Raw genomic sequence first — 15,138 nt, 5'->3', positions numbered from 1 at the left:
TTCAACACACCCTGTGCATTAGCACCAAACAGCTTGTCTTTTTCCAGAGGTGCATCTAAAAGCTTTACTTTAACATGGTCTGGCAATGACTGTTCTTTCAACCAAGCATGTCTACGTATGACGGCCCCTGTCATAGCTGCCCTACATGAAGATTCCAATGCATCATAACCACACTGAAGAAAATGATTGCTAACCTGCTGAGTATTATGAACCAAATCCTGCAAAGCCTTTCTATCTAAAGGCTCAGGAGAGGCTAACTTCTTCTGCAAATCATCCATCAGAAAATCCTGATACTGAAACATATGAAAAGACAGTTAAGAGCCCTCATGGCAAGGGTGGTAGAGGTATAAACTTTCTTACCCCACCTCTCCAGGGACCTAGCTTCCCTGTCTGCGGGCAAAGGATTCTTGGTCGTGGAAGTGGCCACTCCTTTGGGCCCCTGAGAAATAGTTTCTAGATCAACAGAGTGGGCCTTAAAGAGATGCTTATGAGTTTCAGGAACCCTATAATATCTGTCAGGCTTGACAGGAGCAGGAGGGAGAGAATCAGGAGAAGTACTGGAGTCTGAGTACACATCATCCAATACATCTAACACTGGGGGTATAGCTAAAGGCCTGTGCTGGGGTAACTTAAGGAAAGTCCGAAGCCTTTTCCTGGAGTCCGAGAAGTCCTGGCCCTGCTACTGAAAATGCTGTCTCATGGAGTGTAGAACTTCCCCGAAAGAAATATCCTCAGGAGGAGAGGCAGAGGGAATGGATTCATCTGCATCAGAATCCTCGTAGGCCGGGAAGGGTTCTTCCTGGGAATCTGAAAGGCCTGACTCACCAGAGGCTTCATTTGAAGAAAGGGTATCTGTCTGCTCAACCCTAGGCCTTTTGTCTGAAGGCGGCTGAGAACCTCTGTCTGGATGAGCCTGAGAGCCCCTGATTAAAGAAATTAGATCTGCAGCTAAAGACATGAACTGTTTATCCGAAGTGGGAGTCTGTGAAAAAGATTTAGGAGGGTGAGACTTAGCCTGGCTGGCAGCCTTAGCACGTGTGTAGGCCTTGATGGACATAAGACACCGGAGGCCTAGCTGCCCCACGTGCTGGAGTAAGTTTGTCCACCGGTATGGTGTCAGGCAAATCTTGGGCTTCGGTTTCAGGAGGAAAAACAACAACCGGCACTGGGGAAGCCTCCGGGACCGAAGTGTGTGGTAAAGCGCTGTCGTCGGCCTGGAGTGGTTGAATTACCGCCTCCGAAGAGACCGATGCACTCGCGGTAGGCTTAGGTGTGGTGTCGGTGGAAGTCACGGGCCGCGAAGGTCGGTCCCGGTCTTTCCGTTTTTTGGAAACGTGTGCTGTCGGAAGTTCTGATGGCATGATATAGGAGTCATTTTCCCCAAAAAAGTCTTCAGCAAATTCTGCCCGTCGCCTAAGTGTGCGCTTATTGAAGCAAGCACAGGCCGAGACGTCGTGGTCTGGGTCGAGGCAGGGAAGGCAGTAAGAATGGAAGTCCTTATGAGGTATTTGTTTACCACAAGACAAACAATTATTAACTTTTTCAGTTTTGTCTGACATCGGCTGAGGCAAGAAAAGGTTCTCCAACGAGGTACTTAGCTTTTTGATGACTTCGGTATCTGAAAACACAGGAGCTGGCTGACCGGCACTTCCGAACTGCTTCTGCTTCGGGCACCGCGCAGCAAGAAAGACTGAAGAAGATGGCGTCGACTGATGCTTTTATACCCCAGCCGCTCTGACGTCAGGGAAGAGGCGACATCAGCCGACGCCGGACCCAGACTTTGGAATCCGGCTGACCGAAGGGCTGCCTGAGGCAGGACAACCCATATGTCAGGACTGCAGTTGCATTCTTGAAGGACATCTCCTCTTTTTGTAGTTTTTTTCCACTGGTCAGTGCTCACAATTTTAAATCCTGAGTGTGTGTCTCACTTATGTTAATAAACTGCTATAAGCCATACACTAACAGCTGGAATCAGCTGCAACAGAAATCTTTATGTGAATCTCAGGAATGAGCAGCAGTGCAACAGTACATAGCAGCAATAAACTGCAATGAAAAAGAACAACAAATTGGTCAGCACTCATTTATGGCCAGTGAAGTGCAGCTAACAGCAATTACAGCTAGTGTGAAAAATATTTGACTTACATGGCTTTCTAGCTTAACGAGATTACTATCAGTCAAACATGAGTGAACAAAGCTACCAAACTTCCTGGCCAAATGTTAACACCTAAATGAAAGTGTGGGAAGGATCTGGAAACTATGACTTTGATTAATTATCAATGCGGTGGTGGTGCTGTGGTAGCGTTGTCGTCTCACAGTTAGATGTTGCCCATTCGATTCTCAGTTAGAGCGTCTTCTGTGTGGTGACATGCGTGAATGGGCATTCCTTCGTTGAAGGTTGTGCGTTAGGCCCGGCAAGCCAGCACGTAAAAATCTACTGCTAATCATTAGCGGACCAGAGTTCCGCTGCGGCGACCCCTAACTGGGAAAAGCCGAAAGACACAAACAAACTCTATTTATCCACACTTATTGCAGGAGTAGACATTTTTTTAGCAGCTCACTGTTGGCATATAGCAGCAAGTCAGTGAAAATGAAACACTCACAGTTTTTTACAAAATCATTCTATGAATCCAATTGCTCAAGGCACAGTTACAGTATCTAAATGGAGAACAACAAACCAAATCTGATTGTTAGGTTCCTTAATGGTCTCCTCGACTTCATGCCTACTCTCTTACACATGCGCCTATATAAATAGCAGCAATTCTGACACATAGGTACACCACAAAACAGCAAGACACGATAAAAATACATATTTCTGAATTCAAGGTGCAGTTTTCTTTAACATAAGTTAAATTTACAGCCCATAACTTTCTGCCAGACCACATACTTGTTTCTTTTGTTACTTCCACAGCCATTCCACAATCAATTCTGAAGATACTGTTTCTGTATCTTAAAATGTTCACTTCGATCCCAGCTTGTCAGTAAGTGTGAATGTCTAAAATTATTTTAATGCGCATGTTTCTTTTCCCAGAGTTGTATACATATTCGCTTGCATTTTCTGACATTTGTTATGCACTGATTCACTACCACCTTGGTTAGTTATGCACTTATTATGTAACACTACTTACTTGACTGTAGTTGGTCTGATGAAGTTTCATTCCTCTTTCATGCAGCTGCAACTAGAAATTGAGGAAAAAGAAATGATTATATGGCTTCAAGAAAAAAGTTTTCATAAAACCTGCAGAAGGATCAGTTATACTCTACTTATTGCAATGCAAAAAGTTCATGATTTGCAACGCATCATGAAATCACCACCCAGTTTTGCACAAAAGGAAGCCACTTGTATATAAAAAGCACACACCTTTAACACCATTGGCCTGAAATCCGTATAATGCGACCACACCCAGATGAAACATATAAAAGAGTTTACAATACAATGCACTGATTATTTCCACCTCCACTACAGGGTCCAGTTGCGATGAAAATGACATATACTCAGGAGTTTGCTACATTAGCTACTGTACAAGATGTTTTTCTTCCTCTTTTTTTATATTATCCTTCTTGCTTTCTCGCCAATAATTCTGTGAACATAACCAAGCCAACATATTCTGCAAACTACACACCACAGCAAAGTAGTACCAGAATGCTCTAGTTCTCATTCCTTCTCTTATTAACATTCACTCAAAAGCCGCCTTCTTCCCCATCGGACAACCACTGGAACCATAACTGCTTTTACTTGGTGCACCCCTCCCATCATCCTCTTACTAACACAATCTAGCTATAAATTTTTACCAAAAGAAAATGTCACTGGTAGAATTTACTGCATGAAAGAAGTCTGTAGGATTAAGAATCCACAAAAGATCATTCATGGGCTGTCTTGCTGCTCTGTCCTCTCATAGATGACAACAGTAATGTGGAACGACATTCAGCACATCTGTCCCCTCCCATGATTGAATAAGGTATAGCTTGGCTGATTCAAGACTCCGCATGAGACAGCTGTAACATCTCTTGCAGACACAATTCTTCATAAAAAGAATAACAGTGCACATGGAGCTCAAATCTTCTCCGTTCTATAGCACCTGATGAAATAAACTAGTTTTCAAAGAGACACTCTGATGATGTTTACAACAGTTCTCAAACAATCAGCACAGACAGCAGACAGGTTAGCTTCTCTACATGTAGGTTAGATTAATATACTCCCACCGTCAGTGACAGATTATTAAATGGGTGGTTCAGGTGGCCGCCTGAGGCCTTCATCTACAGGGGAACCCATGACCCTTGGTATAAACTAGAATAATGAAATAATTTTATTTTTTTTTTACTTTATGTTCCACACAAGTGAATTAAAAAGAATCAAAGTGCTAAATAGAGTAGTCACTAACAACTGCTACCAGAATACATTTATTTTAAGTTTTACTCTACAATGAAAGCAATGTTAAACAGCCCAGGGCCTTCTGTTAGTTTAGGCAAACCATGAGTACACACAATCGCAGTGTGTGTACACTCACAGCACCTTTTACTTGTGCAAGTCCGGCATGGGTTAGATGCATGTTACTGGTTTATTAATTAATCTGAATTAAATAAAAATGCTCTGTAGTAGTGAGAAGGAAGGGTTCCACAGGAAGTCATAGCCAAGTGTCTCAGCACTTGCAGTTTTTTTTTTTTTTTTACTTTAAAAAAAAAAGTCTACAGTTTAAGATCTTATTTTATGAAGAAAACACATTTGAAAGCAGACATCACAGCTCTGTGCTTAAGTTGCAACAATGACTGGCAAGGACACACCATTTTTTTCCACAAAATACATAAAGTCAGTGTCCTTAATATTTAAAAACAGCATAGAATTTCATATGTCCGTTTATACAGCACTCATGCCCACAGGAATTCCCAGAAGACAACTGTAAAAAAAAAAAAAAAAAAAAAAAAAAAACCCATGTAAATTGTTTAATACATCCAGTAACTTTGTTCTTGTGTAAAATTATACATCATGTGCACTACGCGCTCGAGAGACTTGAACCTCAGCACTGAAATAAATAGGACATGCTGGAGGGACAGATTCATAACCCAGAGGCTCCCTCCACTCTGGAATAAAATCCCAGTCCAGGTTAGGCAGAGTCCCTCATTGACTCTCTTCAAGAGGAATCTTGATGAGTGGATGGGAGAGAGTAGGTTTACCCTGGGTATCACTTCTGTGTCACTGTTAGACAGAGGCACAGTATACTAACCTCGAAAAAGGGCATAGCAAAATTAATTTAAAATGGGTGGTGAAAGCCAAACACACTCTGGCTAGGCTTATAAATGCCCGAGGGCAGATAGCCTAGTATGAACTGATGAACCTATGAACATTTACTTTCAAGTTAATTGTTGCAGCTGTCCACACTTTCCTACCCAATATCTTTATGTGAAAGATTAGAATGATGGAGATATAACTTTCTAATTCCAGGCTCCATTACTCAACACAAAAGGCAGACTTAAAGCAGTGGCAAAGATGCACACAGAGCATAGCTCTCTCACAACATATCTTTCAACTGCTCATGAATTTTTCTTGTATGTTTTTTTTTTGCCCAGTCCCTGGCAATATTTCTGATTTACTTGTAAATCACTGAAAACTACAGCCCGTTAACAATGCCATACATTGCAGCTTCACACTTGTTTAAAAATACATGTTGATGTAAACCCTGTTCTATTAACGTAAGTGAATTAGAGTAATAGTTAAACATTGTCCCCAATTTTGGGCCTTTGTTGCCCCATTATTTTTGACTTTATCCAGAATTCTTCAGCAAAGCAGTTACAAGGTTCCCCTCTCATGTGTACTTTATTGTGAAGATTGTTCTTCACTTTGAGTCGTAAAAAGCTTAAGTTCCTCACAGTTCTACACTGAAATGGTTTAACACATATTCGGTGTCAAGAACTTTTTTAACTGATATTCATGGTAAAGAAGGCCAAACCGTATTAGTTCATCAAAAGGACTTTAATGAGTATAAAAATAACACATTTTAACAATCTTCTGAGATTCCTAGTTGAAATTGATAGTAAGCTATTTTCTAAGTGTTGCACATTTTGCCCACGAGTCACATTATGACAGGCAGTGCTCCATACTTTGGAGATGGAAGGCTGAGAGTTATGACACAGAGATAAGGAATCAGGCCACCTGAGCTGTGTACAGAACAGCTCAAAACCAATGAATAATTGTGAATAATTGTAAATACTCAGCAAACACCAGCAAACAAAGGTCCGAACTCACAAAGGCACCAAACACTTTAATAATAAACTTGGATAAGCGCTTTCGTCTTGTGTACAAGACTTCATCAGATAACACAACAATACAACTCATTTCTTTTATACCAGTCAAAATTTAACTGCAATTAAAATTTAATGACACAAGTCCAAATAAAATGCAAACCACATGCATAAATTGCATGATGTATGCATACTAAAACTTTAAAATTTTGAAAAATTGCCTCATAAATGTATATATGAATATATGAAAATAAAATAAAAATAAATATAATAATAATTTATTTTTATTTTATTTTCATATATTCATATATACATTTATGACGCAATGTTTCAAAGTTTCAAAGTTTTAGTATGCATACATCTTGCAACTTATGCTGGTGTTTGCTGTGTACAGAACAGGCCACACCCTTGTTGCACACACAGTTCTTTCACTGACTATAATTCTTTTAATGGGATTTCTTACAATAAGCAACAAGACTTGCTGAGTAGATTCACTGCGATTTTGCCAATCTTTACCTGCAGCTGTAATTTGCTATTACTGTAGACAGTTACTCTCCAATGTATATTTGATATTTTTTTCACTGCACACACGTCACATATTTCACTGAAGTAGCAGATGTTTAGCTGTTCCTATAAAGTACATTACTGCACTGCAAATTCATGATCAAATCTGCTTAACACATGGTAACAACTTGGGATAATTAACTTGTATGGCCAAATCTCTTGTGCTGTACATTTGCTTTATTACTTATATATTTGTTGTACTGTTTCTGTCCTTTGCTGCTGTTGTGTGCACTTTGTTTCTCAGGGTAACTCAGAAGCTAGTTTCGGGTGGGGGTTGTTGAGCCAGCCCATCTTAGCTGTTAGTCATTGCCTGAGGTGCATTTTCTGTGTTGCACCTCCATTACAGACTGCATTTCTGTGAATTTGTACACAGGTGATAAAGCAGATGAATTCTCCTGACTGTGAGCAGAGTTGGAATCTTTCTGATATTCCAAACTGACAAGTGCACTTTTTGGAACTCAGTTTGCACTGTGCTGTATATTTGCTTTATTATTTATATATTTGCTGTACTGTTTCTCTCCTTTGCTGCTATTGTGTGCACTGTTTTCCCCCCGCCCTCCCTCTCAAGTGTTCTTGTAGTCTTAAAAGTTGGTGGTTTTGGATTTGCCTGCCTCTGCTGCAATTCTGATCTTGGTCACTGCCCCCAGCCCAATCTCATTCGATCACTCAACATAGTGAGATTATTTGTGCAGGACTACCCACTTTGCTTCTTTGACTTTAAACACTTCTGTTTCCTCTCTCTCTCTCCACTTAAAAAAAAATATTGTACACTGTATTCAGCTTCTTTTACTGTAATTGTGTTCTTCATACTTTATTACCTTAATTTTGCTGTGTGCTCTTAAATGTTTGAGTGCTTTTAATCTGCTGCATTTAATACTGCTGGTTAGTAGGCTAATTACATTTACCTGTTATTCTAAGCATTTTAAGCTTTGGTCCTAGCACTTGTGCTTCAGGCAAGTTACTTTACATTTAAGAAGGTTCTTGTGGTCTACACTCTTGTGGACAAACCCTTAACAAAACCTTCGCTCCATAAAGTCCTGCATACCATTGTCTGTCATCAGCCAATAGGATGTCCCAGTGGTGTTGCACCAAATCCGTAAAATAATGAGTATTTCTACCATAACTGGTTGTTAATCTTATGTTGTTATCCACGTCTTTTTGGTTATGTGTATTATATGTTAATAGATCACTTCTGGAAAGCTTTTGAACTTCTGTACTGGTTTTAGCCAAATGTCCCGATGAATAACCATGTGCCTCAACCTCAAACTGCACTATTAAACCCTTATCCTGATGTATGAAATCTTCATTTTTAGAGCAGATACGACAAATCATCATAAACTGAGATATAGGGATATTTCTGATGATATGTTCTGGATGACAGCTGGAGGCATGCAACTATGTATTAGAATGAAAAGATATTCTATAAACAGAACTAGCCAAAGTGCCATCATGTTGTCTGTACAAAATTACATCCAGAAATGAAACGGATTCCATACGAAAATTAGCTGTAAAACGAATGCCCCATTTATTTTCATTTAAATATTGCATAAACTCCTGTAAATATGTTGTATTAGATTTCCAAACCATCCAGCAGTCATCCAAAAAACATCTCCCAATATCTATTTTATCAAGAAATAGATTGTGACTGCTGTCATAAATAATAATTTGTTCAAGATATCCCATTGCTGTACCTTTAAGCTGTAGATAATTACCATTAAAGTAAAAAACATTTTTGGTGAGGACGTGTTCTGCTAAGCATAAAAGAAAAGTGCTGAACCATGGACTATATAATGGAATTTTATCTAACCAGTAATGCTAACAATCCAGCCCAATGTGGGATGCTAGTATGCAAAGATGTTACATCAAGGGTACACATCAACCACCATCTAGTTGGGTCTCAGATATAATATTGAGAAACTCAGTTGTATCCTGTAATCGAGTACTAACACCTTTCAATAAAGGTTTCAGAAACATGGTCAAATAAACTGAAAGTGGTTCCGTAACAGAGCCTTTACCTGACACAATCGGCCTCCCTGGTGGTTTATTAACATCTTTGTGGATTTTCAGAAGTCGATATAAATATTGTGGCAATGGGTCTTTTACTTTCAGATGAACCGAGGTTTCCTCAGAGATAATACCCTCACTAACTGTAGTTTCAAAAATTCATCGATCTCCATTTTAAACCTGGAAGTGGGATCAATGGACATTCCTGTATAAAATCTAATTTCCTCTAGCTTCCACTACATACATGGACCAATCCATCACCACTATGGTGCCTCCCTTATCTGCTTGAATAATAACTATATTCTTATTTCTCCTTAGCTTATCTAGTGCTTCCACTTCTGGCATTGTTAGGTTTTTGGGAAGATAATTTTTGTTAAGGCTGGAACCAAAGTGTAATTCTTTAAGAATACATTTCTGGAAAATGTATACACGTTTGTTCATAGATGGAATAAACGTAGAATTGTGACATTTAAATCTAGGTATCTGGGAAATCGTACCATCAGTATTACCATCTTTAAAATGTAGTTTGAGGGTTAATAATCCACAAAATGAAAACAAATCATCAACAAAAGTATCCTCAGACACAAAAAAGCCAGGAATAAAATTCAATCCTTTATTAAGTACTTTATAATCTACATCCGACAACACAACAGATGAGATGTTAAGTACAATACTGGTGCTTATTTCGGTTTCAAAACGTGCAACATTGCTTCTAGGGATACATCTAAACTTGTGTGACCTGCCCTCCCCCTTCTATGGATAAAGGGACTATTATTAACACCTTGTTCAGAATTAACTTGTTCAAAAGAACAAGTGTTCTTCTGGGCTGGTGACATTTGTTGTCTTTCAGTTTCTCTATCAGTGTATGAAGACGAATCATCATCTGAAGTATCACTCACAGTTTTCTTAAGAATTTACTTCTTTCTTTTTTGTCCCGATTGTAAGGAATCATTCTTAACAAACTTAACACTTTTTACATAATCAAAAGGTCTACCCTGGTTATAGTCCCTTAGATCCCTAGTAAATTTCCAGAGTTTCCTTTCTTTCAATTCTTTTTCAAATTCCAACAAATCCACACAATTTTTGAAAACAGCTTTTATAAACTGGTTGACATTCATATTGTTTAGCTTTTTCACAAATCTCAGCAACTTCAGATAAACAAGTATCAATCTTGTGTTCATAAAATGCATGTAATGTTTTAACAAATTGCATAAACACATCTTGTTGAATCTCTGACCAAGCAGATGAAAGCATAGTATCTGGTTGGTCCACTAGAGGCTTGATGTGAATTCTCAAACTCCTAGGTGCAATACCTTTTTTCAAATATGCCTTGAAAAGCTTAAGATGCAAAATACACGATCTAAGGGTTTTCATGCTCTTAATCCTCCCACAATTACCTCCATACCATCATGCACCCACTTCAAAACTTTACTAAAAGCGCACCGAAAAACATGCTGGCTATGCCCTTGCAACTCCCACTCTAATATCACCCACCCCATCCAACCACTACCTTTCTTTCCACTCCACTAACTACCTTGATTATAGCAAGCTCAGATGCTCATAAGCCAAGTACTTATTATACAGCAGGAACTTCTTATTGTAACATTTGTTAATGTCTGTTATGTACTTCACAGATAAAGATTCTAGTTGTCTACTGATATACTATGCTCTTCATCTGTAAATATGTTGTAAGTAGTTGCTATGTAAATTGTTAATCGCTATGTAACCCAATGTAACTACTGTCTGTTTATTTTAACTGTGGAGCTTTTTTCCCCGGGCCTCCGCTGAAAATGGACCTACGTCCAGTCGGACACTCCCGGTCAACAAATATAAATAAATAAAAATAAATAATAAAGAGCTGATCAAAAATGGAATTGCATGAAGCATCTGAAGGGCACTCTCCCTGATTTAACCTGTCATCATGAGCTGCAATCCCAAATACCTGAATATCCTCCTTGTCAGCTGATAGCCCTTTAAGAATATTTATAAAATCCATAATATATGTGTATATATGTATTAACTGATGTAAGTGTAAATAACACTGAAGAGATCATCAATAATTTAGTCCAAAGTCACAAAGCCAAATAGTGTTGATAAAAAAACCTCACAAGATGCTAAATAGCGAATTTTTAACATGCATGCATCAATAATGATGAAAATATAATACACATATAAAATCGTAAGAATCATACAAGACCAAAGTCAGCATACAATGTACTGAAACTTAAATATTATTTTAGAAGTCCCTTGAGATATGCAAACTTTGTATCCCCTGTCTTTGAAGAGTTCCCACAGCTAAAAATAAAATCATACACATAAAGATAAGCAAAAAACAGCTCTAAAAAGCAGTGAAAAAAACAAACATTGTTATAGCCAACAGAAAAAGTACAGTTGTGTACACTTACCATAAATGTAGATGTTCGAGTGTATTCACTGTTGCAGTCATTACATTTGGGTTATCTGCTTGCAGTAGCCCTCAGTCGGCCTGATTAACAAAGTCTTGTGTCCTGCATCGGTTGCTGTCCCTTCTTCCATGACGTCAGGGGGTATAAAACATGCAGGTGATGCCATTACATCAGTTTTTCTTGCCCCAGATGTCATGTGCACCCTAATGGGAAGCAATTAAATCTGTAGTACAAGGATATGCCTCCAACAAAAAAGCAAATACACCAAAAAGCTTTTTGAGCATAGTTAGTGAGAGTAGAGGTATAGCCAAAAGAAGAAAGGGCGCTGGAGGCAGGGTAACCAGGACTGCAACAGTGACTACACTTGAACATCTACATTTATGGTAAGTGTACACAACTGTACTATGTTCTTCATGTTTCACTGTTGCAGTCATTACATTTGGGTAGATTCCCAAAACTAAGGTTGGGAGGAGGAATTTAAATAGAATTAGGACCAGCTATAAAGCCCTGCCAGACTGCAGTGGCAAAACCAGCTCTGGATTTAGAGAAAATTGGCAAATGATAATGCTTGGTGAAAGTATGTATAGAACTCCAGGTAGCAGCTTCTAGGATGTTCCTTGTAGGGATGCCCCTGAGAAAGACTGTATAGGTAGATGCAGCCCTGGTTGAATGGGGTCTGATGCCCTGTGGGATAGGTTTTCCATGGTGCTTGTAGCAGAAATTAATGCAGTGGCCTATCCATTTTGAAATGGTTTGCTTTGAAATAGCTTTCCCCTCTGTCCATGCAGCAAATGCCACCAGCAGTTGTTCAGATTTCCTTTGAGGTTTAGTCCTGTCCAAGTAGAATCTAAGTTGTCTGTGCACATCTAAGGAGTGTAGTATCCGTTCCCCTTTGTTCTGTGGGTTAGGAAAGAAGGTAGGCAAATGAATAGACTGATTAAGAGCCACAGTGGATACCACCTTAGGCATGAAGGAGGGATTTGTTCTGAGGGACACCCTGTCCGCATGAAAGTTGATGAAAGGCTCCACTGCCATAAGGGTCTGTAACTCAGATACCCTTCTTGGAGAAGTGATTGCTAAAAGGAAAGCTGTTTTCCAGGTAAGGAATTTTAAATCTGCAGTAGCAGCTGGCTTGAAAGGAGGAAGAGTGAGTTTCTCCAAGACAAAGTTAAGGTCCCAAGCTGGAGTTGGAGCTCGCCTCGGTGGCCTTAAATTTTTGGCCCCTCTGAGGAACTGTTTGAGCACTGGGTGAGAGAAGAGGGGAGGCTCTGTGCTATAATGAGCTGAAATGGCTGAGGCATGAATTTTGATGGAGGAAAAGGTCAGGTCCTTATAAAGCATCTTAGTCAAATATTGTAGAATATGAGGTAAATTGGGCACTGCTGTGTGCTCATCCCTTGAGATTGGTTCCAGGTACAAAATCTTTTCTATTTTGCAGCATAAGATTTTCTAGTACTAGGCCTCTGAGACTCTAAAATGATATCCATCACTTATTTACTGAAGGGTGGTAAAGGAGAGATTAGGTAATTAGCCAGGCTGCTAGATTCAGGGTTTGCAGCTGAGGGTGCACAATCTGGTTCCCCTGCTGAGACAACAGGTGCCATGGGGCCAAGCATGACAAACTGCGCAGGAGGGAGTACCAGTGTTGGTGTGGCCAGTCTGGTGCAATTAAAATCGTCCTTGGCTTGTCCTGTTTGATCTTTAGTAGTACCTTGGAGAGCAGAGGCAGAGGTGAAAAGGCATAAATTGATAATTTTTTCCAGCTGAAGGATAGAGCATCCACTTTCCAAGCTAGTTTGTGGGGAATCATTGTACAAAATGTGTCCAATTGATGGTTCTGGGGGGAGGCAAACAGGTCTATATCTGGGCTCCCCCCACTTGCTTGTCAACATGTTGAAAATATTTGGTTCCAGTTTCCACTTGTTTGGGTCCATGAGGTTTCTGCTTAGTCCATCTGCCAGTGTATTTAATTTTCCTGGAACAAATTGAGCTTGCAGATTCACTTGGTAGCTCAAGGCTGTGTTCCACAATGCCATGGCTAGTCTGCAGAGGGGTTAAGAGTGTGTACCCCCTTGCTTGTTTATGTACCACATGACAATGGTGTTGTTCGTCTTTACCATTAGTGTCCTGGAAGAATGTGGTCCTTGAAGGCTGTCAGAGCATTCTGTACAGCTAACATTTCCTTTTGATTTATGTGTAGGTTCGTTTGACTTGGGTTCCATTTGCCCTGAATGCACTTCCCTGTCAGGTGAGTCCCCCCATGCATAGGCTGATGCATCTGTTAAGGTTTGGGCGGCAGGGGGTAGTGTGAATGGTAGTCCCTTGTTTTGGTGGCAGGCCTCTGCCCACCAAAGGAACTCTAGGCGTAGACAAGGTATGATAGGAATCATTGCTTCTAGATCCTGTGAATGTTGACACCATAGGCTTTTGAGTTACCATTGCAGTTTCCTCATATGCAGCCTTGCATATGGAATTAGAAGAATGCAGGAGGCCATGAAGCCCAAGGCCTGCGGTATTTGCCTTGCAGATAGCTGGGTTTTTGTGGCCACTTGTTTGAAGTAGGTTGTCAAATGAGTCCGTTTCTCTGGCATGAGGAAAGCCATCTGGGAAGTTGTATTCAAGCTTGCTCCCAGAAATATAATTTGTTGACAGGGTACCAGGTGTGATTTCTTTTCGTTTATGGTGTATCCCAGACAAGTCAGTACCCTTTGAACAAAGGCCAGATGATTCAAAAGTATGTCCTGGCTTTCTGCCCGAATTAGACAATCGTCCAAGTATGGATATATTTGAATATTTCTTTGCCTGCAGAATGCAATGACTGGAGCTAGGCACTTTGTGAATACCCTGGGTGCAGTAGATAAGCCAAAGGGCAGTGCAGAGGACTGATAGTGCATGTCGTCTGCTTTGAAGCATAGGTATCTTCTGCAAGACTCCCTGATAGGGATGTGCAGGTATGCTTCTTTTAAGTTGAGTGCTGCCAACCATGCATCTTTGCCTAGCACAGGAAGCAACTGGTGAAGAGTCAGCATCTTGAATTTTACAATTGCCAGAAAGGTATTTAGAGTAGAAAGGTCCAGGATAGGATGCCATGTATTCCCTTTTCTGGGTACCAGAAAAATTCTCGAATATAAACCTTGTCCCTTTTCCTCTTCTGGTACCAACTGAATAGCCTCCATGCTTCAGAGAGAGAGTATTTGATTTTGGGTCTCTACTCACAGATTTGGGGGTAGATCTGGCCACCCGCTTGGTGTTGGTAAGGTGTGGATGTGAAATCTGTATCCTTGGGGCACTATATTTAAAACCCATTTGTCCTGGGTAATGAGTTCCCAGTTACTGACCTGCAGACCAATCTTTCCGCCTAAATGAGCATTCAGTTGGGAAGTGCTTGAAAGTTTTAAAAACAAGTCACTGAGACAGTTTTCCATAGGGGGAGTCTTACTACACCCTGATTTGGGTGCGGAAACCCCCCACTGCTTAGTCTTGTGTGTCCCCTGGGACTAAAACCTGGTGTTTCTGCTGTGTCTGGGTTTGGCTTGAGAAGACCTGGAAGGAGCTGGAAAGGGCCAATTCTTAGAGGGCCAGTGCCTACTAAATCTAGGAGGCTGAACTTGTAAGAAATCTTTAACGGTTTGCATAGATGTAGCTTTATCTTCCATCTTTTTAAGAACTTCCTCAGCCTTGTTGCCAAACAGGCGGTCCTGATTTAAGGGAGCATCCAACAATTTAGCTTTAACATGATCAGGCAAAGATTGCTCCTTAAGCCAAGCATGCCTTCTGAGCGCAGACCCAGTAACAGCAGCCCTGCAAGAGGCCTCTAATGAATCAAATCCACATTGCAAAGTATGCTTTCCAACCTGTTCAGCAGAATGCATTAAATCCTGTAATTCTTTATTTTCCACACAGTCAGGAATCAACATCATTTTCCGTTTAA

The 15,138-nt window shown here is 40.2% G+C and overlaps 1 protein-coding gene across 2 annotated transcripts in view; it reads right to left on the bottom strand.

The window, feature by feature from the left end:
* INTS4 (integrator complex subunit 4) overlaps window positions 1-15,138 on the bottom strand; it is a 1,189,969-nt gene that overhangs the window by 869,870 nt on the left and 304,961 nt on the right. For both annotated transcript variants that reach the window (XM_044073339.1, XM_044073340.1), the window contains exon 6: window positions 3,126-3,176. In XM_044073339.1, coding sequence (XP_043929274.1) covers window positions 3,126-3,176 — 51 coding nt within the window. The remainder of the gene's footprint in view (window positions 1-3,125; window positions 3,177-15,138) is intronic.

This window comes from Protopterus annectens, chromosome 5.part1 (assembly GCF_019279795.1).
Source record: "Protopterus annectens isolate FY-2018-M chromosome 5.part1, PAN1.0, whole genome shotgun sequence".
Lineage (NCBI taxonomy): Eukaryota > Metazoa > Chordata > Ceratodontiformes > Protopteridae > Protopterus > Protopterus annectens.
The sequence above is the reverse complement of the archived record's forward strand: the minus strand, read 5'-3'. Positions and strand labels throughout refer to the sequence as shown.